The sequence below is a fragment of the Athene cunicularia genome (assembly GCF_003259725.1).
Source record: "Athene cunicularia isolate RWA chromosome 1 unlocalized genomic scaffold, athCun1 chr1_part1, whole genome shotgun sequence".
Lineage (NCBI taxonomy): Eukaryota > Metazoa > Chordata > Aves > Strigiformes > Strigidae > Athene > Athene cunicularia.
This window is the reverse complement of record NW_020799091.1, coordinates 89,656,136-89,682,050: the sequence shown is the minus strand read 5'-3', so window position 1 is coordinate 89,682,050 and position 25,915 is coordinate 89,656,136. Positions and strand designations below refer to the sequence as shown.

Sequence of the window (25,915 nt, the reverse complement as noted above, 5' to 3'; positions counted from 1 at the left end):
TTGAAGAAGGAGGCCTCGTTTGAAAGAAGCAATAAAGCTTTGTAAAAAGATAGCTTCCACTTACTGTTAATCAGCAGAGGACACAGAGGAAATCAATTTCTTTGGAGATACACCAGCTTTTCATATTATATCTCTCTGATACAGAATGGTACAATATATAAGTAGTAGAAAAAGAATGCACGTTACTCTGTATGCCCAGTATTTCTGTTAATAGATGTGTGTTAACAGTCATATTTACTGCAACAAATTATGTATTGTTTCATTTTACCTTCATCAATTATTGCACATTTGAGACTTAACCTACATTTCTTTTGGGTTAATCTTACTTTTTAAGAAAAATGTTATTTAAAAACTATGACACATTATGTGAGACATCCTAATGTGTGTTTAACATAGGTGTAAACGAGGAGGGATGCTCCAACTTTGTGGAGAGCGTAATGCATTGTATGATGGTAAAAGATGGGTCTATGGAACTTGCTATGATTGCAATTTATTAGGCAGTCAGTCTGAGAGGCAGACAAACTTGGCTTTTGTGTCTCATTTATGACATTTAGAATCTGGCCCATTAGAGGCTTTGCAGGAATACCATGTCACAGAAACTCTCCTGCCAAAGAACTGTGAAAAACCGAAAAGCTGTAAAATGTAAATCAAGATGCATTGCACCCTTCCTGTAAGAATAATTTTCATGAAAATATGCCCTACACACTGACCAATGTGGTCTCATATTAGCAATCACTGTCCAGGTCTTTAAACAGATTTTTTATTTTTAAATGCTTTTTAGGGAATCTGAAGTTGAACCGTTAACAAGAGCTTGCACAGCATATACTTACTGATTAGTGAATATTTGTACTTTCTTAGCTAAACTTTACATTTGCTCATATTGTGGTGTCAAAGATAACTTATGGTCTGGACATTTGATTATCTTATATTCCCATGTTACAAAATAATAGTGATCAATCTAGTAAAATAAAAACATGTGAAGTCCTCAACATACATTCTTGCCTCTTTGGAGAACTGTAAATGTTATTATATAATTTTATTCAGCCTTGTGAGAACTGCTGTGTATCAAAATGCTTGGTATCTTTTTTTTACTATACAGCAGCAGGCTTATTATTGACTTGTCACATAAGAGTAGGCTACCTTCAACATACCTGAGCTATTTCCCACCATCATGGTGGCATCTGAATTGACAAGAATAGCATGCATTGAGCAAGTTGAGGCAGCATTTTGAAAGACTTGCAGATTCATGATATGTAGGGCTTGTTTTATTCATAGGAATAATATTTCATATTTATTCACACTGGCTCCTGCACATACTGCAAGACATTGATTTGAGACATTGCATCTTTTCAAGAAAGGACTCTGGTAATGAAATGCTTTACACCATAGGTAGTAAGATCATTTATAACTTCGGTGTTTTTCATGGTTTTCAATGGCATTATAATGTCATTATTCCTAGATGAATTTAATGCCTGTTAGGAAGCAAATTTAATGGTACTATCTCAGCTTTCTGCAATCTATCAGTAATAATGTAAATAAAAACATAAACCTCTAAGATAACAGCCTGGCAAGCTGTACTTCATTTTTCTCTTCTGAAGTAATGATTTATCAGAGTGCATGTGTGATGTATAGTAAGGAATTTTTATATCCAAAGATAAATGATGATAATTACTGGCAGATCAGATTTAAACAGCTACTACTGTTCTTCAGTATTTAAATTATTTGGACAAATATAAATTATTGGGAAGTGAAAAATCTTCAAACATGTCTTTTATGTTAAAAGAATTCCATTTCATCCAAACCAAAAGATATAATATGAAACAGAAAATTATTACAATCTCTTAAGGAAGAGGCCACAGTCTAAATACTATCTAGCTAAAATGATAAAATTTTGTTGTTCAAAAGTCAGCACAGTTCCAGAGATCAAATAATTAAAGTGTAATGTTTTAGATATAATAATTATTAAATGATCCTATAAAAAATAACCTGCAATTGTTTTAAATACATATTTTTAACATATATGTATTTTCATCTGTTCTATTACATATAGCTCTAAGGATATTTTTTTCAGTAAACAAAATTTAAGACCCAGGATTCATCCAAACAAATGTGAAGATTGTTTTTTTTTTTTTTTTATTGTGATAAACCAGCTATTTTTAGCTTAATTATTCAGTTGGAAATATAAACATGTTTAATTGTATGATCTTCTAAGAAAAACATCAATAATTCACAAATTATCAGTTATAGATACTTGACTGAAATTAATAAATTTCTAAACAACCAAATTTGACCATGTTGAGAGAGTGTGTCCTACACAGCCAGAGCACCTTCTGGTTGAGGAAATACACTAATCAGTCTTGTTCTGTCACTGTGTTTGTAATGGTCCTTTGTAACCCATCCCTTTCCGTTGCTTCAATTTATCACATAAACCAACTGTAAGGTCTGAGTGTTTATAATTACCTTCCATAATCTTAATTCATAACTCTTCCCACAGCTGAAAGGCTGGTCTTAGCTCCTTGCTCCTGGGTTCTTATTTCTGGTATGGTTTCACGAGAGTTAATTTCTGGGTGGGATAATGCTGTCCAGGTTCTGTAGGGTAGCACAGGTATGAGGTTTTTTATGTTATGTGCAAGTTTCACAGTTATGCTGTTGACCTGTGACTAAACAGATGGACAGTTCAATTGCACCTAGTGGTTAAATAACAGTGGTATAAAATAATAATTTTCAGAAATAAGTTCAATAAAATTGGATCTGACAAAAGAAATCTTATCAGCATAAGGCAGAAAGATGCCAGTATATGTAGAGACAAAATATTCTTATAGTCTTATCTCTCATCCAGAGAGATTTTAATTTACTGCTGATAAAGTGTGTCAGGTTAATATTGAAAGCAATATGAAGAGGATAGTAATGATGAAGATGGCCTATATAAATTTGAGATCTCTATTGTCAGAATAATTGTGGAACTATTTTTGAAATGGTATTTGAGGATGAGAGAATTATAGCTATATAAAAAATTGTTGGTTTTTTTTTTTATTCTATGAGAAGTGGAAGAAAGAACAGCAAAGTGTTTGTTTTGGATTAATAGTTGGTAAAAGCCATTAGCAATGGCAAAATGAAAGCGTTGTCAAGGGGGTGAACCAACAGTTGAGTGACTCTGTAATGGATTATTACTCTGTTGTTAAGGGTGGCAACTCCTGCTGGAAAACAAGGAACCTAGTAGAAGTAAAAGTAAAGGACATCAGAGTAGAAATTAAAGCCTAGATGAATTATTTTGTCAGCTACATAATTTTTGTTTACGTCTGGCTGTTTATGTATTTGAGTGAAACATAGGAGAGATTTGATGCACTGTTTGTTTTCTTTATTGAACTGCAAAATACACAGTCCTTTAAATGAAGAACTTCAAATAGGACTTTACCTGATGATGATAAACAAGGTTACCACTTGGTCCATTAAAAAAAGAAATAATTTAGCATAATTTTTTTCTCTCAGATGTAACCCCCCATGCCATTTCTTAATATAACAAGAACAATAATGACAAATAATATAAAAACCTTGGGAACTGTGAGCAAACACAGCTTGTAACTACAAACCACTGCTTATGTTTCTTTTTAGAGGACACTCACTTATTTCTGTTTCTTTGACATTTTGTAAAATGTTGAAATCTGCAAGCCTTAAGAATGATAGTCATCATTATTATTTTTTAACACCTATGAAAAGTCATGCTCAGTTAAAATGTTCAACAGGTACAAGGAACCAGATTCATTATAAAATAATCTCAAATTAGTTATTCAGCTTTGCAAAAGTGCAAAAAGATCAACTAATACAAAACCAGAAACAATTCAGTTATTCCTGATGATACTTCTCAGTATGATGTACATCCAGGAAAAATTAGGAATCCAAAAGAGCTGATTTACTATCCCAACATAATGTAGCTCTAAAACACAAATAGGTGTCTCCTAAAAATGTATTTTGAGTTAGTGGCTAAGGGCAACATAATTTGCTGCAAAAGTCTATGAATTACTTTAATTGTTCTATGACTGTGAGTGCCGAAGTCCTCGTTCTCCCATTTCTTGTTCACAGAATTTCCTGTAGTTTCTTTGGTTGGGTGACAAGGGCATATTACTTCCACAGAAACAGCACCACTACACCTTTGGATTGTAAAGATATTGTGGGAAAGCCTCTGTAAGTCAAAACCATAGTCAACACAGTTCTCCAGGTTCTTAGTTGTGCTTCCAAAACATCACAGAACCTCACAATGATCTCTTTGCATTATTTGCACTGTTTTGGTTTTTTTTTTTTAATTATTTTTTTAAATTTTTTTCCCATTAATTATGGACCATCAAAAAAGCATAGTTAATCAAAGCCCTTAAAATGCAAACTTTGTAGCTTTTCCAGAAAAATGGACCAGTGCTCTCCCTGTCTCTCAGCTGTGTTTGCATGCTTTTTGTCATCGAAAAGCAAGCAGAGGGTTTAAACACCTAAATTTGCCTCAGACAATGTGTCTGACAGTCACTGTAGTAACAAACACATGCACACATACAACTCTCAAATGCTATTCTATTTCCAAGTTACTAAATCTTGTCATTTTTGTGCTAAAACTCTTTGTTCTTATCTTCTGTCTCTGAAGCTGCACTGTTCAAGTATTATTGCTGTTCTTAGAGAAAATGAAGTTATCCACTCCAGATCTCCTTCCTCTCTCCCACACTCCACATTTCCCATAAGAACATGAAGCAAAAAGGAAAAAAAAAACCACTTCCCCAGTTGTTAGAGAATGCATACAACGTTATGTTTTTATAAATTAGTGCATCGGGCCTGTAGTTTTGACAGTTTAAGAATAAGTTGATCTGAAGCTTCAAAGATACAGCTATTTATTAAAATTATAAGACAAGTAACTAGAAGTTACATAGAATCACCACAGAACATTGAATGAAATTGTAACCTTGAACCGTTACTCTTCTAGGCAGCTGAGGAAGACAGAGTGAAATGTCAAAAATTTACTACACAAAATTTTTATTAGTTCTGAAACTTGATTTGTATCCAAAAAATAACACATGGATACATCCCATTAGCCCACATTTGTCTTATAGTAGAGAAATTTACACTACTCCGTGTTAAAGATGTTCCACTTTGTGTATAACTGAATGGATAGGGAAAAGGAAGCAAATTAATGTGACCCTAATGATTAGGTACTGTGTTCTAGTCTCTGTGGCTCTGTTTTGTGAATTAAAAAAGTCAAAAAATAGAAAATGCATTCTTTTGTAATAGACCATAGTATAGTGTAAAATTAAGACACGCTTACAGATTCTAGTGACAGTACCAGAAACAATTTATCTGCATCAGTAGAGAGTTCTGTGTGCATAAATTTACATATTTGTTAATTTTCAATGAAATATTCATAAGGGATCATCGAGTCAAAAATTGTATCATAGCACAGATACTAGAATTGAAATTATATCAGGAAAATGATAAACAATTTATGTGATATAAGACAGATTCAATCTTATTTATAAGAATAATACTTTTCTATGAACAGATAAAGAATAGTTGCTAGAATATTGCATTCTGTAGCTGGCCTGATAGATGTAAAAGTGCCTTTAAAATCAACAGGATGCTCTTTGTTACATATGTGCTATGTTATTTCAAGCATTGTGAGTTGCAGAGTTTTTTTAATTAAGAAGTCTTGGATTAGTTGTGTACAGGATTTCAAAGGGCAAATAAAAGATCAAGGAATCTTTTAAACAGCAGTGGTTTATGATTCATTGAAAAACTGAAAATGGCCTTGCTGACTAAGAACTGCAACTCAGTGCAGTTTAATATATTTGGATTTTTAGCAGCCATCAGCCAAGGTGTTCGTTCTCACTCAAAATTGTTTCAGACTGATCAAGGATGATCAGAAAAATCTCCTTTTATAAAGGCAAAACGGTTCTAATTTTACAGCCAAGTTACAAGACAGAAGTTAAAGGTAGTCAGAAAACACTTTTTATTCTTGGAACAGGTATTCTAAACCTATTTATTGTATTACCATATGTGCACCATATATTGTATAGACACACAGCTGATTTACAAAGTGTTCCTTAGATCCACAGTATTTTAAGACTGTATTCCTGAATATGAAGAATTTTTAAGTAGTTATTCAGGAACTTGAATTTCTAAATGCATAATTACTCAGTAGGAAAATTTATCTTTGTATTTTGAATATAGCCCTAATAAAGAACTGTAAAGGAACTGAAGTAGCTAGTGATAGGCTAAATCTATTTGTTCTCCTTATTTGAAGGCCACATCATACAGCAGTAAAATAATATTTTAACTGGCAACTGATAAAAGTTCCATAAATGGAAATGTTATGATCCAAAATATGGAAACAGATCTTTTCTGTCTCAGAGAACTATACTTGACACAGTACATGTTGACAGTGTTGGAAGACATGGACTAAGAAGGATTTCTAAAGCAAGAGATTTTAAGAATGAATTTTGAAGAGAGAAAGTGACTAAGTATATACAGTATAATACAGAAAGCTAGGAAATTCTTTCAACACAAGAGTGTGATGAAGGAATTAGAGTAAAATCCCTGATATCCTCTTAACCACCTCTAGGAAATTGGCAATTACAGTCATTGATGCATTGTCAAACCCCGCCCCAGAACATAAACATGCCCTGTGAGTTATGTATTTCCAGTAAACCAACAAACAATAAAAAAGAAAGCCTAAACTAGCATTAAATACTTCTGAGGGTGTGAGGATACCTGGGAGGGAGGAAAGAATAACCATAATGCTGGCATATAAAAAGACTGGAAAAAAAACCTTTGCTATTGCTTCATGATCTGCAGGTTATCTGGTGGCCTATCTGTAAACACACTGCCCCTCCAAGGGAATCTGAAGAAATTTGCTTGCACTGGTTCTTGGTCTTCCAAATTACAAGCATCATTTTTTTAGACATTAATGTAATTACTTGAAGCATTAAGGTACAAAGAAATCATCATGGTGAGTGTGGTGAAAAAAACCTGTAAAATGTTTAATAATACCATTTTCAGTTTAACATTTGAGTAGGCCAATACAAATTGAATGGTTAGATTAAAAGATATCTTGTTACTGATTGTGGGGGGCAGCATTCAAAGTGAGGCAAATGTCAGGGTGCCATGTTAAAAACAATGTCTGTGTGAAACAAGACTTCATCATAACTAGAAGCTAGTTTGACATTGACTGTGCCCAGGTACAGATGTGATCCTTATTTGCTAGAATTACTACCTAATGAAAACAATGATAAATTAAAAAAAAATGTTGAAAAAGGAATAGAATGTTTTAAAAAAAATATGTTTTAATGAGGTACTTAAAAACATTAATTTACAGATTAACATAATAATCTAAGTAGAATGCCATATCAAGGCAGGGTAATGTGAGAGATACTTTCATTTTTTGTGAGGTTTTTGTTTCAATTTACTATGCCAAATAATATCAAAATAAAGAAGGTAAAGAGTATTAAGAGGGGAGTATGGATAGACAGTAAAGAGGGAATTAGTCCAGAAAGGATTCAGAGAGAGAGAGAATATATGGAAACTAGTTGCAAGGAAGAAAGCAGAAATGTATGCAGAACAGCAGATGCTAGATGCATAGTGTGTATTTCATATACATGGATTCACAAACTTCCATTTTATTCACTAAATGATGCAATGTTTTGAACCAAAAAAAAAAAAAAAAAAAAAAGTGGGGGGGAAAGTGCTTTCTACTGCTTTCTTTGCAGTAGAAATCTGCTTTAGCATTAAAATCTGTTTTGCAGACAAAAAATTATCAAACAAAATCAAATGTAAAAGAAAATCTAGAAAGAAATGTTGAAGTTGGTTGCTAGGGGAATAGGCAGTGGGATGCAGGGTAAAAAAAAGATGTGTCTAGGAGTGGAATTTTGCAGAGCCTTGAAGATATGGATGAAAAGCTTTAATTGGATATGGAAAGAGAAATGAATTTGCAGGGAAGAGATATAACGATGTATACACAGAATCGCACTGAAGATTTCCTCGAACTGCACTGAAGATCAATGAGTATATTATCAACAGAAGGAGACCACTTTATTATCCATTTATTTCTTTGTATTTAAGGTAATTTGGTGTCTGGCATCTAATGAAGTATACGATGTTATCTTTGCTGTTATTTATAATGCTCTACATTCAGCACTTTGTACCTCTATGAAGAAATTTAGCAAAGGCATATTCATCTACAACCCGGTCTTTTTGGGTTATGTGCAGTTTGTTTATTTTGCGGCTATTATCCTGAAATTACGACATTTCACAGTGAGAAATAGATGTTTACTTCTCAGATGAGATTAATTTCTTACTGCCCAGATGATACTGTCTGCTCAAATGTTAGGATGTTCTTGACAATCAAGCTTCCTTTTACTTTTTTTCCTTTATTACTCTTATAATTCACTTTTGCTATTCACTCAAATATTTACTTGAAAACTGTATTAAAAGAATTTAATCTACTGTGTTCTGTCTGCTGCTGCTTTTGCTGGTAAGGCAGAACTGCATACTTAACGTACATTCTCCGCTGCCTACTGAGTTGCAGCAGTGTGTGTGAAGGCTCCTGGAAGACAGTAGTGAAGCAGGAAAAGCACAAGTGTCAGGTGAAAGCTGAATGGGGCTATGAATAAAGATATCGCACAAGGATTGCAAGGTCAACATTAGATGCAGGCTGTCTGGTAGAACTGAGGAGATAAGGTCTGGTCCTGTAGTTTCTATTTTACCAGTTTGGAGACTGATAAAGGCAGATCAGGAGGGGAAGAAATCTTTGTTAGGTGTCAGGGCCACAATGAATACTCAGCCTTGAGGAATTAGAAGAACCAGCAAAACAGAGAGAGAGTTCAGTGTGATTACATTCAGCACCAAATAAAATAATTTACCTAGCTTTTGAGAAACATGAAGCTGCAAGTTTATGAATGGCTGGGGTTTCATTCTGTATTTGTAGTCAGTGATTGTGCTTATCTCCTTTATTAAATAACTGCAAGTAAGATTGAAGCCTGCTGAATGGGAGGTGAGGAAGGCCAATTGAGTGAATTCACTTGCGTCTGTTTTATTGTATCTATCCAAGGAAAAGCCTCTGTGATGAGGACAAACATCTTCATGATCTGAACCTCTCCATCACAGCTTTAATTTCCTCCTGTCTCACTGGAAATGGGAGACAGTGTGAAAGTAAGGAGAGTCCCTTAGAAAGTTCCTCTCCCTCACCATTTTTATGTCACCAAGTCTGCTGCAGGTTAAGTGTTATTTGCGGAGAGCTCAGGTAGCTGGATCTCCTTTAGGTATCCACAAGAGACTGAAGCTGTGCATGCCAGTGTCCATTAGATTTTTATCATCAGAAAACACATTGTGTAGTGAGCTGGTCTTCAGTAAAGTCAAACACTTATTCGCTTTTCAAAAATGTAAGGAAGGCACAGAAAGCTTCTCTAATGACAATGTAAAACTATTCCTGGCCAGATATATCTAGTGGGCCTTTCACCATACTTTCTATAGACATTAGGCCCACCACTACCTTTCTAATTAACTCTTTTGAAGCTTGAATACAGCTTCTTTTCCACTAAAAAAATTAAATCCCTGAGGTTCTTATTGTGTGAACCTGTTAGCCTTGTCTTTAATTTTTAGATGTATGACATTAATTAGTTTTACAGTAAATCCTAACAGTCACAAAAAGTCACTTGGCCCAATTTATATGCTCAGTGTTGGAGTTCCACACCATCATTCTTAAGAGTAAAAAAAAAATATTTTTAAAAAGAGGTCTATTTCCTTTCATCATTTTAGAGGCTATTAGAAAAAAAAAGAGCACAAATCCTCAGGACTTTAATTCTAGTGCTTGTAAATAAATGACAGACACATCATAGAAGTATATAGCTCAAAGACCTTATTGGCTTTTAGACATAGTTGCTTCGGTAAATCACAAATGTTGCCTAAATGCATACTACCTTTTGAAAGTCTTTATTTACACAAAGAAAGCCACTTAAAGACTGAGATTAATTGCCTTTCAAAACAAGAAAATTTAATGCTTAAAAAATTTGTCTTGGATTAATTACCTCAAAAGCATACTCTTACTCCTTTTATTACTTAAATAAGGCATTATATTCTTCAGGAAATATGAGGAATGTTTTTTTATAATTGGCATATCTATTCCCTAGCTGTAACCAGATGTATATAAATAGCATGCTTATATTTTCCCAGTGTTTGGACTGATAAATACCTCTATGTTTAGTCATGTTAAAACTTTTGTTGCTGATATTTACAGAACAGAGGTTGATTAATTGGTGTATGTTTTATATCTGCATGTGTGTTTTACAATTTGTATTAGATAAAATAAGAATTTTACCTACATTAAAATGGTGATTTTTGAAAAGAAAACTAATGAATGAAAATGTACAAAGACGTGGGTAAATGGTTAAAGCATATTTGAACAGTATGCTATATTGTATTTGTCATTACTTTAAAGAAAATGTTAATTCTGTCTCCTGTGTTTTATTTATTTCACCATTTTAATTGAAACTGGAAATTCTAAGAGTCAAGAGAACTCTGAACATTTGACAATTTGGACAAATTTCTAGCAATGATTCACAGCTCTTTTTTTGCCTCTGTCTGCTGTCAGTTTGTTTAGGCAGCATGTGTATTATGGAATTGTCTAAAATCAAATATTAACATATTCACAGAGGCTTCCCATAGTATGATAATATAGTAGTCTTCAGGGGAGCTGTGATGAAAATCTAATTACATTTTTCTTTTTTGAACAGTCCTAAACTGGATTGGCAGTGTAGATCAAAACCAGCTAAGAGACCAGCATAACAAACCTTTCAAATATTGGCACTTAAAAATGCATCATTTTTCCTTAGCTGTTGTAAATATTAAAATATTTTAACTAAATACTTAATATGAGCACAGAACCAGTTACAAAACAGCCTGGAGCAGAAAAAATATAAATATTTAATGGCTTCTGACTAAAAGGTACTATACACATCTGTCAAACCAAACCCAAATGTCTTTAGATACTAAAAGCAGCATGCAATTCACAACGTTTTCTTCCTAGCATCTGAACTATAAAATAAGCTTTTCCTGAGTAGCATTGTGTGATATAACTGCTGAAAGAAACATCTGCTCAACAGTTGCAATTTTCTCACTGTGGAACACTTCAAATGGTGTAATCTTTTCTCTCCCATAATAAGTTAATTTTTATGTCTGAATCTTCATGTTTTGGCCTTTGTCTAGGGTGACTACTACAAGCCTTGGGCTGTGTTGGAACCTGAATGCATGGCATAAACATTGTGTTTTTTCAAATAGAGAAACAAAGCATGGAACAATGTAGGATGATCCAAGGAATTTTATAAGCTGTAGAAAAAATGTTCATGTTTAATTTCATTATAACCAAGTACATTTATTGTAATAAAGTTCATTTATAATAGATGGATTAATACATGGAAATCCTGTATATTTGGTACTCTGAGCGTATCTACTATGACCAATAATCCTATATGTTGGTAATAATATTTTGCATACATCTGTGTAACTGATCTAGCATAAATTGTACAGACCTCTGTGTGAAGGATCCACTTGAAAGAGTCAGAATTGTTTCAGTATAAGCTGATACATTTCTTAGGGTTAATCTGTATATTACAAAAATATTGGCAGGACCGTTCAAGCTGCTTCTTTGCTGATGAGGTAGGAACAAGGAATTTGTACATTTCAGAAAAGGAGAAAGGACTATAAGCATAGGAAGACATCTCCATACTCACTGAAATTTGGGTAGCATTAAAGACTGGCAAAATCAAAGTAAGCTTTTGTTCGACTGTCTCTCAGTGCATTGTCTCTTGGACTTTTTATATAAAGAAATATGCAGTCTGTATTTTAGAATTCCGAGTCAGAAGGCCTTGGGAATTAACTCTGCAGTTGACTGGCCCTCTATAGCCAGTCATATGGCCATGAATACATAGGAGTTCTGGACAACATATTGTACTCAGAAGCTGTGCAAATTCAAAATATGCCCTGAGATATGTGGTCACAGTAAAATTAAATCTCCTGTAGGATTTAGTGGTTGTGTTAAAAGACTTTTCATCCATAAAACTTGTAAAACTTTTAAATAGATTAACAGCTTGAGATTCTTTTCCTCATAGAAATGTTCCCTTCTGTGCACAAATTACTATTGTATACTGAATATCACAGTTTTCTTTATTACAGCTGGAGGAGACATTTGATTCAAGAAGCTCAGCTGTTTATTCTTATGTCATTACCACTTGGCCTTTTCATAGTTGCTATGGGGAATAAGCAAAGAGGCTGCTAGTGACATCTTCACTATTTTTCTGTATTCTTTTTCTCAGGCTTGCAGCCATCAATGGCACTGATGTCCTTAATGACTTTTTTTTTTTTTTTAGATTGTCCCAACGGCATTACTCAAAACCAGTATTACATTCTTGCAATTTTCATTTGCCTGATAAACTAGAAAGATCTCACCATAATGCAAAAGTGGTAGCCAGAACAATATTGCTATTACTGTTCACATTTCCTCAGTAAGTTTTCCAGCTTCTATTTTGCCAGAAACTATATAGCCTGTCATATGAAACTGGAAAATTTTGATATGGAGTCAGAAGCAAATCACTCAAGTTTTGAATAATTACTTGTTTCACTTTTTTGACATTTTTAGTAACAAATGACAGAATTGTAACTACTGGCCAGCCAACTGTGTGATGTTAGAGTGCATACAGACTGACCTTTTTCTCTTGTATCATTTAGGTTTCTCTAAACCACTGGAATTTCTGTATGAATTGCAATATCAATCAAATGAAATTAAATCTCAGCTTGAAACTTTGGTTGGTATGCATCTGGTTCAAAGAGAATGGGATATAGAATCCGGAATTGTTACACTGATCTTTAATATAGTGTTTGCACCTAACAAACCAATCAGGTAAGCTCCTGTTCCATATTACCAACAGAACATGCAATAAAATCCTGTCTGATCACTCAGCTATGTAAGCATCTTCTTGTATTGTTTTCCTCAATTTGTATTCACCTCTGACATCTATTATTTTAGATTATTTCACTTGCTTCTTCTCAGTATATATCTTTGACAGTGTTTCTTTTTAATGCCTGCAAGATGGTTCTGTTGAGTTACCGCCTTAGTCTATGTGTGCATCAATTTACTTCTAAACATTGGAGTATTGAAAGACTTTCAATGAAAATTAGTTGTTCTCAAAATTCACAGAAAGCATACAGGCAAGATGGTCTATCAGTCTTGAAAAACCATGTGTGCATATTCTTTGGCTGGAAGGGATGGTTGAATATGAAATTAGTCTCTAGTGCCCCAGTAACAACAGTCCACAGAAAATTATTATCTTCTCTTATAGCTGTGATGTGAAAAATTATGGGTTTGCTTTGACTTACATTAGTACATCCCACCTCTTAAAAAAAAAAAAAAAGAAAGAAAAACTGAAAGGGAGATCCTTTTGGAGAGAAGAAAGTTACACCTTCCTTTTGAAGCAGTCAAATGTGTATGGGGAGGACTTTGGAAAGAAGCTTCTGTAAAATGCAGGCACAAGGTAAATTCAGAGGCTCAACATTACCAGGAAGATTAGGGAGCAGTCACTGCTGAACAGCATGCGAAGAGGGTATTTTTAGGATGCAGGAAGGAACTGTATTTGCAGTAGCCCAGAAGGTTGCTGAAATAAAGAGCAAACCTTTAGGAAAGATTTCCACCTACCTCATGTAGTGTCATTGTGTCAGAAGGGAGATTAATTTAGAAAGACTTTTCATTTCTGCTCTGTCCATTTTTTAAAATTTAAAAAAATATATATTTTTTTTTAGTCTTTATGTACTTGAGATCTATCAGGCTTCATGTAGAGGGCCTAATGACTGCAATTAATTAGTTTCTTTGTCATCAGAACCTACAACATCAACTCTCTTAGATGATCATAAAATATCAGTCTGGAATTTTTCTAAAGTACATAGACCTCCATCAGATCTATTTGATTCTAATATGAACTGTTAACATAGTGTGGACTGAATGCTCTAACACCACAGCAAATAAAGAATAATGAGCAAACCAAATTGAGTTAACAGAGAGCAAGCAGAAGAAGAATCAAATCTCACAGCTGTGCCCATCATTTTGCTTTCATATTATGCCCTTTCTTGTACTTTGCTGTAAATATGAAATGCTATTTAGTTTACATTCCAGTCTAAAGTGAAACTGGTGCGTACTATGCCACGTAAAATTTAGGATGTATTCCAATTTAAAACCATCTGTATTTTCATTTTACTGTAGTATATAGTTCTACAAACTCAAGGCTTATTTTGGACATTGATTTACTGACATTATGTGTGATAATGCTGTTCTATGTAATGAATGATTTATCTGAAATTTTAAGGAATGAAGCAACTCTAGTAGTACAATGCACTACAGGAGGTGTTTGGAAGTTTCCAATGTGGTTCATTGCTATGGAGCCAGAAGTGGATGATGTCATCAACATTGAAGCAGTTGGCCTGAATAAAGAATCTGTAATTGGCTTTAAGCTTACAAGCCAGACAAGGTAAAAATACGTATGATCAGGTTTTAATGCAGTTTTCTGAGGTTAGAACTCACACTCAAACACATCAGATAACAGATTTGGACAGCAGAAACTTAACTGAGCTGCAGCTATTTCCATAATACATCCTTACTTTAAAGTGCTGCATTGTATAGGTAACAAATGTGATTTTGAAGCTGACTGTAGGAAACAGAAACATTCTACATTTAGGCTGTAGCCACTCAAGAGAAAATCTGTGGAATAGATCCAAATGCTTATGTTATAACTTTAAAGTTTTGCCCTAAAATTTTTTTTGTGTTAGTCTGTGTAATACAATGTTAAGGCAGGTGTGTTCTGATACTAAAGGCTCACTATTAAAGCCTTAACATTTGTACTCATAGATTGTTTTCCAGAGTACTTTATACTTACACCAAGATAAAAACAATCCTTTGCATTCTGGTTTAAAAATGTTTAAATGTGCCATATGTTTAAAGTATACCTTTTTTGTTATATAAGCATATTATGAATTAATCTCTACTTTTTCACTAGATCAAATAGTTGTGTCATTCTTCAGTGTTTTAGTACTCTCTGTTTTAAAAGTCCCGTAGAAATTTCTATTAATATATTTATATATTATTTTCTCAAAAGTTTTCTCAATTTTATATTTTTAATTCTTTTCTCAAGAGTTTCATAATGTTATAGCAAACCCATGGTGTCATTGGTCTACAGCAGAAAGTCAAGAATTAAATTGTGTGGTACTGATAGATAAATTTTAAAATAGTAAACAGTGAACCTAAAAGAATCATGATGCTTACAATCTAATTAGCTGTTTGAAGTTTTTAAATTTCCTTTTTTGTTTAAAATTAGCTTTTTTTTTACTCTATATCTAGTAAGTGCAAAATATGCGGATTGATAGTTAACTTTCATTGTAGATAAATGCTTTTGTAGCATCCCCAGCAGGAAATATCCTTGATTCCAACTGGTTTTATTTTTAAAAACTTATTTCCAAAAGCTGTACATCTAAGATGTATAGTTGTTCCAGCTTTTAGATGACTGTCAGTGATGATAATTATTGAGGACTCTGAAAACGGGTCCTATCACAGTGTTCAAGTTAACAGCTTCAATAGAATGGGCTGTTTCAGGAACAAAAGTGAAGCAATTGCTCTGGCAATACTGTAATCTCCTGGTAGGTGTTTGATAGTGGCAAAGAGATCTAATATTCTCCAGAAAAGTATTGTAAAACCTGAATCATTATAGTTATGTAAAGAAGGATCCATGAAGGAAGATAGATTCTCTTTCCCTTAAACAAATTCCAACTTTATTTTACAATAACAAGGGTTCTCCCCATACATGTCAAACACAAAAGGTAATGCGTGAATGTACTGAATAAGCTCTGTAACTTTTCAACTGCTTTATCTTATCTTTGATTTGCTTAGAAGATTTTGGTGGTGGAGGTTTTGTTATAGAAATGGAACACTCAGACAACCAACATTTAGCATACAGGATCTGCAGTTTAGAAGCAATTACACAAGGAACCTGTATATTACAGATCTAATTTAATGCTTGAATAACTCAGATGACTTAGATTAAAAATAAAACCATGAAAAATTAACATATGGATTAAAAGTTTCAATTGGGATATGAAGTGTCATCCTATAGACCTTCCCTGAAAAAAATGATCAGAACTTTGGAGTTTTTCTGAAGTAAACAATTAGCAGCACAATCCCATAGAGAATCAGTTCTGGTACTTAAAGAGAGGTGTTTTTTTCTTCACTGTGTATAGATACTTTCTGTCTTATTTTCTTATGCTGGATAATACATCATGACACTGCTACTTTAAGAGTAACTGGAAGGGAAACAGATGTATTTCTGAGTAACCCGCTATAAAGGGACTCTGCAGCTGTGTCTTTTTCTCCACCTGCTACTTGCAGGGTGGAGTCGTACAGCATCCCTGAGAAGACCTGTACATCTTTTGGGGCTAGCAGGGTGTATAGTGATGAAACAAAAATTATTCAAGAACTGCAGGCCCAAAAATAGTCTCATTATCCTATTAAGGAAGATTAGGATTCTTGTATATATACCAAGTTGAATGAGGATCTTCACTGATCCACAGAGCACCTCTGGTGACCACTACAAAACTATGAGATCAATGGCTTTAGCTTTCCTTTTCCTTACAGCTATAGCAACTCAAATGTCTTCTCCCTTTAATTCCATCCCTCTCTACCAAAATCCTCAACGTGTATGAAATATTTCAGACTGAACTAATGATTTTCCAGTTTACCCGTAACTACATTTGATGGAATGATGAACAGTTAAAAGTAGAAGGTAGTTTGTACACTGTTCACAATGATCTGCAATAATGGAAGCTCTGACAGTACATGCAAACATGCAGTGCACTCTCTTAATACAATATAAAATTGACACGCACATGCCCCAGTGAGAAACAGCCCCATATCTGCTTCAGTAAATAATAAAAGATGCTGAGAATGCAGCCAAACAGTTCTGTTGTATGAAGAAAACTAAAATATATTTTTAAATCTGTCTTCCCTAGGACAGCTGTGATATATGAGTAGTGCAACATTTTACTTTCATCTTTAAAAATTCAAAATGGACATTTTGTCAAATTATTTCTTGTAATGGCATTAAGATTGGTTAGAGTCAAATATGCAGATTTCACTTGTTAAATAACAAAAAATCTGCCACTTTCTAACATTCGTAGATAATATTTGGGGATTTTTGTAATAAATGTAGGTTTAATTCAACACCAGCTGAAATAATTGGCAACATTTCCCACGGTTTTGGTACAAGCTTCTAATATTTGTGTTAACATTAGTGGTTATTTAATACCAAATGCATTATTGAATGCCAGTAGTTTACAGAATGACAGAAGTGTTAGCCAAAAATAATAAATAGAATATTATCCCTGGAAATAAAAATTATAGAAATTATTTTGATATCCAATTCAAATTATTGGTCCATTTTTTTCTGCTGATATCCATAATTGAAACAGAGAATAAAGAATTCCAAAAGTGATGCTTTGCTTAAGAAAACTAGTTCTTTCTTTTGTTTTACTGAAAATAATTTCTTAATATATTTTAATCAATTATGTTTTGGGATCATTTGTATTAACACAGAATTGTTCTTTGGATAATATTTACTGCTCTATATATCAGTATGAGGGTATTTTGACACTTGGATTTTTTTCTTCACATGAAAATACTGATATCCAGCTACAGCAGAATGAATGTGTTTTCCAGTGCAAATACTTCAACAGCCAACGTGAAACGTAGATATATGAACACAATGTTCACTTGAAATTTTTTTGAAAACTACAGCTTTTGATTGATTAGTCAAGATGGTGGATAACTCTTTTCAATCTATCTGCTTATTTCTCATAAATGGAGCCTCCTTCCACCAATATAATTCTAATTTTCCATGTACCTGTTAGTGATTTTTTTAATCATGTATTGTTCCCCATATACAGTAAAATTTTATCCATCCTTCCATCCCAACCTCTCACTTCAATCCTGTGTTTATCACAAACAGGATATTTGTTAGATTGAGGAAACTTCTCAGATGAACTCAAACTATGCTTCAGACAGACATACTTAGCGCCTGGTATTACAAAAGCAAACAGGGTGGGATCAATATAGTCTCCATAGTCTCCATGGAGTCATGTCTGCAAAACCCAAGACTCCACCAGATTATGGAAACAGAGCTAGGGTAAAGAGAGGACAAATACAAGTGGACTGGGGAGATGAGAAGCAAGATTAAATTAGGCTTTAAACTCGCTGTGTGAGCACTTTTATTTATCTTAACCAACATTTCATATTTTGAACACCACTGGGGATGTTTTCCTTATTTCTTCTATGCACGTTTCCTAGTGCATAGAATAAATGTTCAGTTAAAAACAAAATTAATTTTAGTGCTGTCTGAAGAATAGTGAGCAACCCATTTTTTCTCTATATCCTCCCTGATTCTGAAATTAAAAACAAAAAAATATTTACAGTTACCACTTCCAGAATTTTTTTCTATTTTACTGTAATTACTGCTGTATTTCATTAGAATTAGAATAAGCCAGAATTATTTATGCTTCAAGAAAATGCATTCATTAAGTTCTCAACACACACACCCTCTTCTCACCCTCTCACACATCGCTGTGCACGTTACAGCCCTGAATTCCTCTGCCAGTCTCTTTGTTACCAGTTCTGCAAGATTCTACCATTAAGCTAAAGATGTAATTAGAATACTTTATCTTAGCATCTCCCACATAGTGGCAGCTGCAGAGAACAAATGTTGACTGAGTTCCATTTTTGGAGTCTGAATGGATATTTGTGGAAAATATCGATAATGATACATGTGGCAGAGCTTCCAAAAAGTTATGATACAATAATAATACAACACCTGGAATGTCACACATTTAGCCAGGAGCTGTATCTAGCTATGTCACCTGGAGTGCTTTTAGCTGGAAAAGTCAGTCTACCCATCTGCAAATATATTACCCCTGGTAAGAACAGGAATGAAACAGAAATCTTCACATTTTGTGAAGATAAAAAACCTACATCCTGCTTTGGTTTTACACAATGTGCACAAGAAAAGTGATGTTATAGTTGGTAAGCATTCCCTGATATTAATTTTTAAGGCAGCATTTCTTCATATTTGTAAAAAGTCCTTTAATCCTGAAGCAGTCTTTCCAAAGCTATAGAGTGATAATTGGAATTTCTGATGTCCAGAATTTTCTGATGTCCAGAGTTTAGAATTTTGAGTGGTCAATTAAACCAGAGTTGGTTTTGGTATGAAACCTACCCAATTTTGTAAATAATGAGGATTTCTTTATTTTTTTTTCCATTGACAATTTTTTTGTTGAAATTATCTTAATCATACTATCATTAATAACTTTATAGAAGCTGACAAGTGCATACAGTTACTAAGTGTAAAGAACTTCACTGCATAATAACAGAAATTTCTTGTGTCATCCAACAGATATTACCTACAAATTACAGGAAGTAAGTTTAGTTATGATTAACTATTTTTGGAAGCATATTGCAACATTTTCAAACCATACTCCTCATTTGCTTATGCAGTTATATACTTTACAGATTAAGACATTTTGTTATTCTGCTTTTATTGAAAAAAAAAAATTGATTAAAACCATTATGCATTTTTTTATATGTAAAGTCTGCAAAATGCTGAGTCTTGTAAAGGAATAAATTTCTACAGGAATAATTCACTGCTTCACTAGTTAGAGGAAGAAAGTAGTAAAGATTAAAACTATTTCGAGCCTTAATTTAATAAAGGCTTATATTTTCAGATTTTTTTGATATTTTGTAAGTTTTGCAGTGAGTTTTCTATGCGAATATGAATGTTTAGGTTTCCTTTAATTGAAAGCACATGGAACTATTCTTTTTTAATTTACTAATCTGAAAATTGTCTGACATGACAACACTGATGAGCACAAACTGTTACTTATGAACAGTACTATTTAAGAACAAGGTTAAAGGAGTAATTATAAATATGTCTATTAAATACTAGCTCCATTTCCACTCTTCTAATTGCCATTATTTCATTGTCCAATTATTATTTAAATCCGAATTAATATTTACTCTTGCTCATTATTTGACTAAGGGCAGAGTTCATACTGTCTGAAAGCAGCATCAAACCATTACAACAGGAGTTACAAAACACTCGGGTGGGAAGACACGTTTGCTTTCATTGGTTTATATGGCCTCTGCCCTTCTATTTATTAATTCTTTCATTCTTGGTTCATATATGTTTTCAAAACTCTACATATCATTAAACTCTGAGTGTATTAGAAGCTACTACTCTTGAGTTAAAGGCCTTCTAGAAAAAAATATAGACTGCCCCATCACTGTCCTTCATGGCTGATAAATGGCAAGCCAAACATTGACTCTAGAGCTGTTTTACCTGAAGCAGTAATCAAAAAGGAGGAAGTAATTTTTATTCATTTGCAAACACATAATTATTAATTTTTAATTATACACTAAATAGACACTGAAAACAATAATGTCTGAAATTCAGGTGCTATTCTAGGAATTTTATTTCCAGCTTTCTCTGTACTACAGAAGATGAGAATGACAAGCAATTTACGCTAGTGAGCTAGCCAGGATGCCAGGTTGTCTCCCTGATCTGAACATCAGTGAAAACACTGCTTGTTTTTTCTTGAGAGATCATCTCTAGATATAATTTTAAAACAAAAAGTCATGATTTATCAGCACTACAGGAGCTAGCAATTAGACAAGATCTGCAGTACCTGTGACAGAAATTCTTTGATAAGAGCTATACATTAATATCAATAGAGGAACCTAATTGCTATTATTAGTATTGCAATATCTTAAAGTCTTTAGTTTAGAGGATATGAAAAATGTGGGAAATGTGGAAAATTATTATTTTCCATATGTTCATTTCAAGGCTTTCAGAACTCCCAATCTAGTAACACTCCACCAGACTGCAAATTCAGTTCTAGGCATAAAATTTAATAAAAGGGATGTCTTGTCAGTTTTTTTGATTTGTGATTGGAATAGTGAGCGTCTTTTAATAGAAAAAGTGAGTTTTCACTCTGACATGGAATTTATTTCTATCACTATTATTATATCTTTACAGGTCAGATGGTTCTTTTCTTTCTAGTAAAAATACTATAATTATTCTGTAGTTATTATATTTATAATAGCATGTAAGTATGTTTGAAAGGGAAGACGAACATGTATGTCCCTGTGTGCAAAGATTATAAGTATCTATAAATAAATGTAAATAATTACTACAGAACATATATTCTATAAGAATGTTATTAATATTCTATTGGGCTGCCCATGGGCTGCCAAATTTCCTGAATGATGCCACATGGTGACCTAAATGTTAGATTGTAGATAAATTGTATGAAGATCCTGTAAAAGGCACATCAGCCTCCTGTGCTGTTCCGTAGGTACCCAGAGCCGTTCACTGCACACTTCCTGGCGGGCAGTGATCCTGCGTTCCTTGTGATGCCGCAAGCTGGAGAACTTCTTCCAGCAGGCACTGTGGGAACCCATATAACCGTGGGATTCAAGCCGAGGATGTATGGCAAGAAGTATACAGCAACACTTGTAATTCAGGTAAGCCTTCCTGAACGCAATACATAAATATACCTTCAGGATTGGAAGGAAAAAAAAAAAAATCTGTACAAAAAAAGTAGTGTTGAAACACAAAAAATAATGTACTGTGACTATTTTACTACTGTTCACAATGGACAAGAATAAAACTAAACTTTGAAAATTAACTCATGACAGGCTGGAAAAGCGTCTTATATTTTAATTTCTAAGTTATCCCTTTGCCATCATCACCAGAGACAGATATTTATCCTTATCCTGATACGTTTGCCCCAACTCCATAGACAACATGAGAGAATGAATTTTCACAGAGAATAAAAATAATTATGTTAAAAACTGGTGGATAATATAGAATAATATAGTACGTGAGACCTAGGTTATTGATTTTACTTGTATTATACCTTCTACCAAAGACACTAAAAGCTAGGTACCAAACTGTAAAAGGCAGGAATTCAGAACACAAAGCCAGGAGTAACTTTTTTGAAACAAGCTTCAAGATAAACAAAGAGAATTTGTAACCTAGTAGCTTCTGTAACTCAGAAGGTCAGGAAATGTTTGAAGACATTTATTTCTTCAGTAGTAAAAATGTTCTCATTACTGCAAGAATTAATTTTTAAGCCATTCTTTAAAAGGAAACTGCTTGTCAAAAACATAACAGTTTCAAGAAACACCCCAAACTCTCTACAAATCATGGTTTGTACTTTAATTCACTGCACGCTGGCAATGTTTTCAGGCTACTATATTAGAAGTGAAACGGCAATATTGATTTTAAAAAAATAAGATGGTCAAAACAAAGTTGATAAAAAGATGCATGGCAAATGACTATAATGTTTTATCTCTCTGAGTGACAACTTGTACAACAGTGAATAAGATATTAAAATCCTGGAAAAACAAGAAGGCCCTTTAGTCCTTCCTACTTGATTTCTTTTACTGTATTAGATGTGATTAATTTAGTCTTTTTTACATAAACAGCAGTGATGCTTATCGCTCTTTCATTTGAAAATGAAAAATAACTGACTGAATTTATTCTGTGTTCTTTTATATTTACATAATGCTCTATGACACATCTATAGAGCTCAGAAACTTCTAATGTAGTTCTGGAACTCCTATTTTTAGACATGACACATGTAAATGTACTAGCCATGTTTGGCTTGTCACTAACAAAGAGCTTTAACACAAGAAATTTGTCTGGAATGGCATAAACATGATGGTCAAAGATTATTATTATTAGCTTTCTAAGAACTCAGTCAGTCATCCAAACTTTCTGTTTAGGAATTTGACAGTACAAATGGGCTTTGAGTAATTGGATTTTTTAACCTGCATCTACTCATAGCTCAGTCTCTGGTTATGACCTAGGCAGATGGCTCTTTACATCCCCACTTTTGGTACTGTGTAGGTGTAGGAAGTCTTTCATACATATTACATATACATATCAGGTCACATTTTATTTGTGTATGTTCAAAAATATACTGATGATTCTTAATGCTCATAAGCACAATTTGGAGCAATATTACACCATCACAGTATTTTAGAGATATTTTTAATATTCTTACTCCAACTGAAGTACTAAGTTGTTTCAGTAATGTTTTCATGAGGTTTGTGTTCTCTTTGCTCTTATTGATAGTCCTCTTTTGTACACCGACCTCCCTCTTTCCTCTCCACGCAAGCTTTCATTCCTGTACTTCTGATGTAAGCCAGAATGCAACTGTGTGTAATTCTGCTGCTGTGCTCTCAACATTAACCTGAAATAAGACTTGATAACATGTTGAGAATACCAGATACTCATTTCTGCCTTTCCTGTTAGTTGAAATATTTTTCATTAGTGACCTGAGGGAGACAGATTTAGTTAGATGGCAAAACCAGTATTAAATCGCTCTTATTTGGGAAATAATAATAGAGGTGGTGAAAAGCAATTAATGTTGACCTAACACTGAAGAACTTCTCTTGCAGATATCCTTTCTAGCTGATATACTGGCTGAGGCTTTGGGCTATTTTTAGAAACAGTGAGGAAGTTTCTTTCCTTTAACAGTGTCACCTCTCTTCTGCTGCTGCTGTAGTAAAGGACTACAGCACTCTTGCTGTAAAACTTCCTTTGCATTTCTGAGGGTAAAGTCATAGTCCTAACACTAACGTATTTTTATTATTAAATTCTATTAATAGTGAGTAGCAGAACTATCATTTTTGTGTGCTTCAATGAACTGTGATAATTAAGCTGTAAAGTAGCAGAGATGAAAGTGTAAGTTCTTTGGTTTATGTTGGTCATTACAATTGTGCTGTAAAGTAAAATGGGAGGTTAGGATTATGGGGAAAGATCCTACAGTCATCTTTTTCTCATTTGTCGTAAACATTAAACCCAAATATTGTACATGCAAATTTTTTTGTTTAGGTGCCCTGCTGAGAACCCAAGCCTGAGGAGCTAATTAGCGTTAAGAGGTTACAATTTGTCTTTACCAGAATTTAGTGTGTACATTTTATTAACTGAATATATATACACAATTGAAATAATGTAGCCTAATTTATATTTTCTGCACACAAATCAGGTACTTTGTGGGATATTATGTGGTTTCTTTAAGACTTTAATATTCATGAATACTTACAGTAGATTTTATTAATGGCAGAAAACCTTAATTACTTTGCTGAAGCAATTAAATGTTCTTTAACCATCATTAAAATGTCTGTTCTCAGTCAACTACATATCAAAACAATTGCAGTTAGACAATTACTTGAATAGCTGTTAGGAATCTTAATTTTGCAAAAGTGACATAGAAAATGACTTTAAAAATTTCTGAAGATCAAAGACTGAAATATAATAAAAAGCCAGTAAAGAAAATAATCAAATAATCATGCTCGTTTCTGTAGCTGTGAAAGAGAACATCATAATCTAGCTGAGCTACAAGTAAGAAACAGTGACATGGTGCCTGAAGAGCAACTTTAGATAGGTATTATTCCACAACCAAACTTACACATTTTTTATAATAGCCTTCATAAACAGTACAGTTCTAATAAAAATAAAAAATTAAAAAAAAAAATCCACTAGTGATAAAGTACTGACGAGAGCATGCTTGTTAGATAAGCTATCAAGTGCTATGAGGAAAATAGGACTTTCTCAGCTGCGTGGATATCTCAGAGGTAAGCAGTGACGTGCTGGTAAAGCTGAACAGAAAACTGACAGAGTTTAGGGATGACAAGATGCAGCTGAGGCAGAGGGATGCTCTGTAAAGGCTTCCTGGAGCAGGAATCACTGCCAGGCATAAGACAGAGCAGCCAGGAATCTTTCAAAAAAGGCATATTCAAGTTGGTTTACAGTTAATTTGCTTGCACTGTGCTGAATTCAGCTAGAGACCCAAGCAAGTGCTTTGTAATTCATGGGTGAGGCTTCAGAGATAGTCTAAAGCAGAAGGCACACAAAATAAGTCTTAAATGATAAAATAGATGTCAGAGTGAACCAGATTGCAGGTAGCATTATCAAGCCCTTCAGAAGTCGGGCTTGTGCACCTTTATTACTGAATAATCACTAACTTAGCCTGTGGAAGATAGTGTATCAAAACCATTTGTCATGCTGTTCTGGAAATAGATGATGCCATGTGCAAGCCACAGTACCCAGGTGTGGCTTCTCTAAGCTTGTCTATGCAGACTTGCATATCCTAACTATTACATATTCAGTAGCTTGGTGAAAATACAATCTGCATGGTTCCTAGTAGATTTGTTAATTACCATAGTTTAATAATTTTCTAAATTGTATTTCTTAAACAGAATGATCAAGGAGAAATGTAACAAAGTGAATAGAATAATTGAAACAGTTTCACATTAAATAAGACATCAGCTGTGTCCCTTGCCACTGATTCGTGTTGACCTGAGTTTTATGCTTAAAAGCAGAGATCCAGAGAGTTCATTACAGGCAGACAGTATAGCAGATCCTATAACTTACAACACTGGATTTTGAGCTCACAAGCATGAGGAAAGGTTACTTTGCTTACTGAGACTATAATTCTCATAATGCCAAATATGATAACAATATGGGAACAGTTGCTGTACGAGTGTGTTCAGACCATTACCAGTCCTGAAGGAATGGTTGGTACTGATTGTATTACAACTAGGCAGTGCTGTGAAACATCTAATATTTGAACTGCAGAAGTCAATTAAGCCACCTTTAATTCTACCTGGAAATGTTCCTCTAAACCAAGAAAATAATTCTTCATTAGAAGTTGCTCAGAGCCTGGCTGAGCATTGGTCTGCTTCTGGGAGATGGTGAGTGTATGTCTTTGCATCACTTGTTTTCTGTTGTGCTTTCCCCCCCCC

At 33.8% G+C, this 25,915-nt stretch overlaps 1 protein-coding gene across 1 annotated transcript in view; it reads left to right on the top strand.

The window, feature by feature from the left end:
- CFAP47 (cilia and flagella associated protein 47) overlaps positions 1 to 25,915 on the top strand; it is a 338,064-nt gene that overhangs the window by 306,501 nt on the left and 5,648 nt on the right. Inside the window, exons 61-63 of the mRNA XM_026846341.1 lie at positions 12,748 to 12,919; positions 14,376 to 14,537; positions 21,454 to 21,622. Of these exons, the coding sequence (XP_026702142.1) occupies positions 12,748 to 12,919; positions 14,376 to 14,537; positions 21,454 to 21,622 (503 nt within the window). The remainder of the gene's footprint in view (positions 1 to 12,747; positions 12,920 to 14,375; positions 14,538 to 21,453; positions 21,623 to 25,915) is intronic.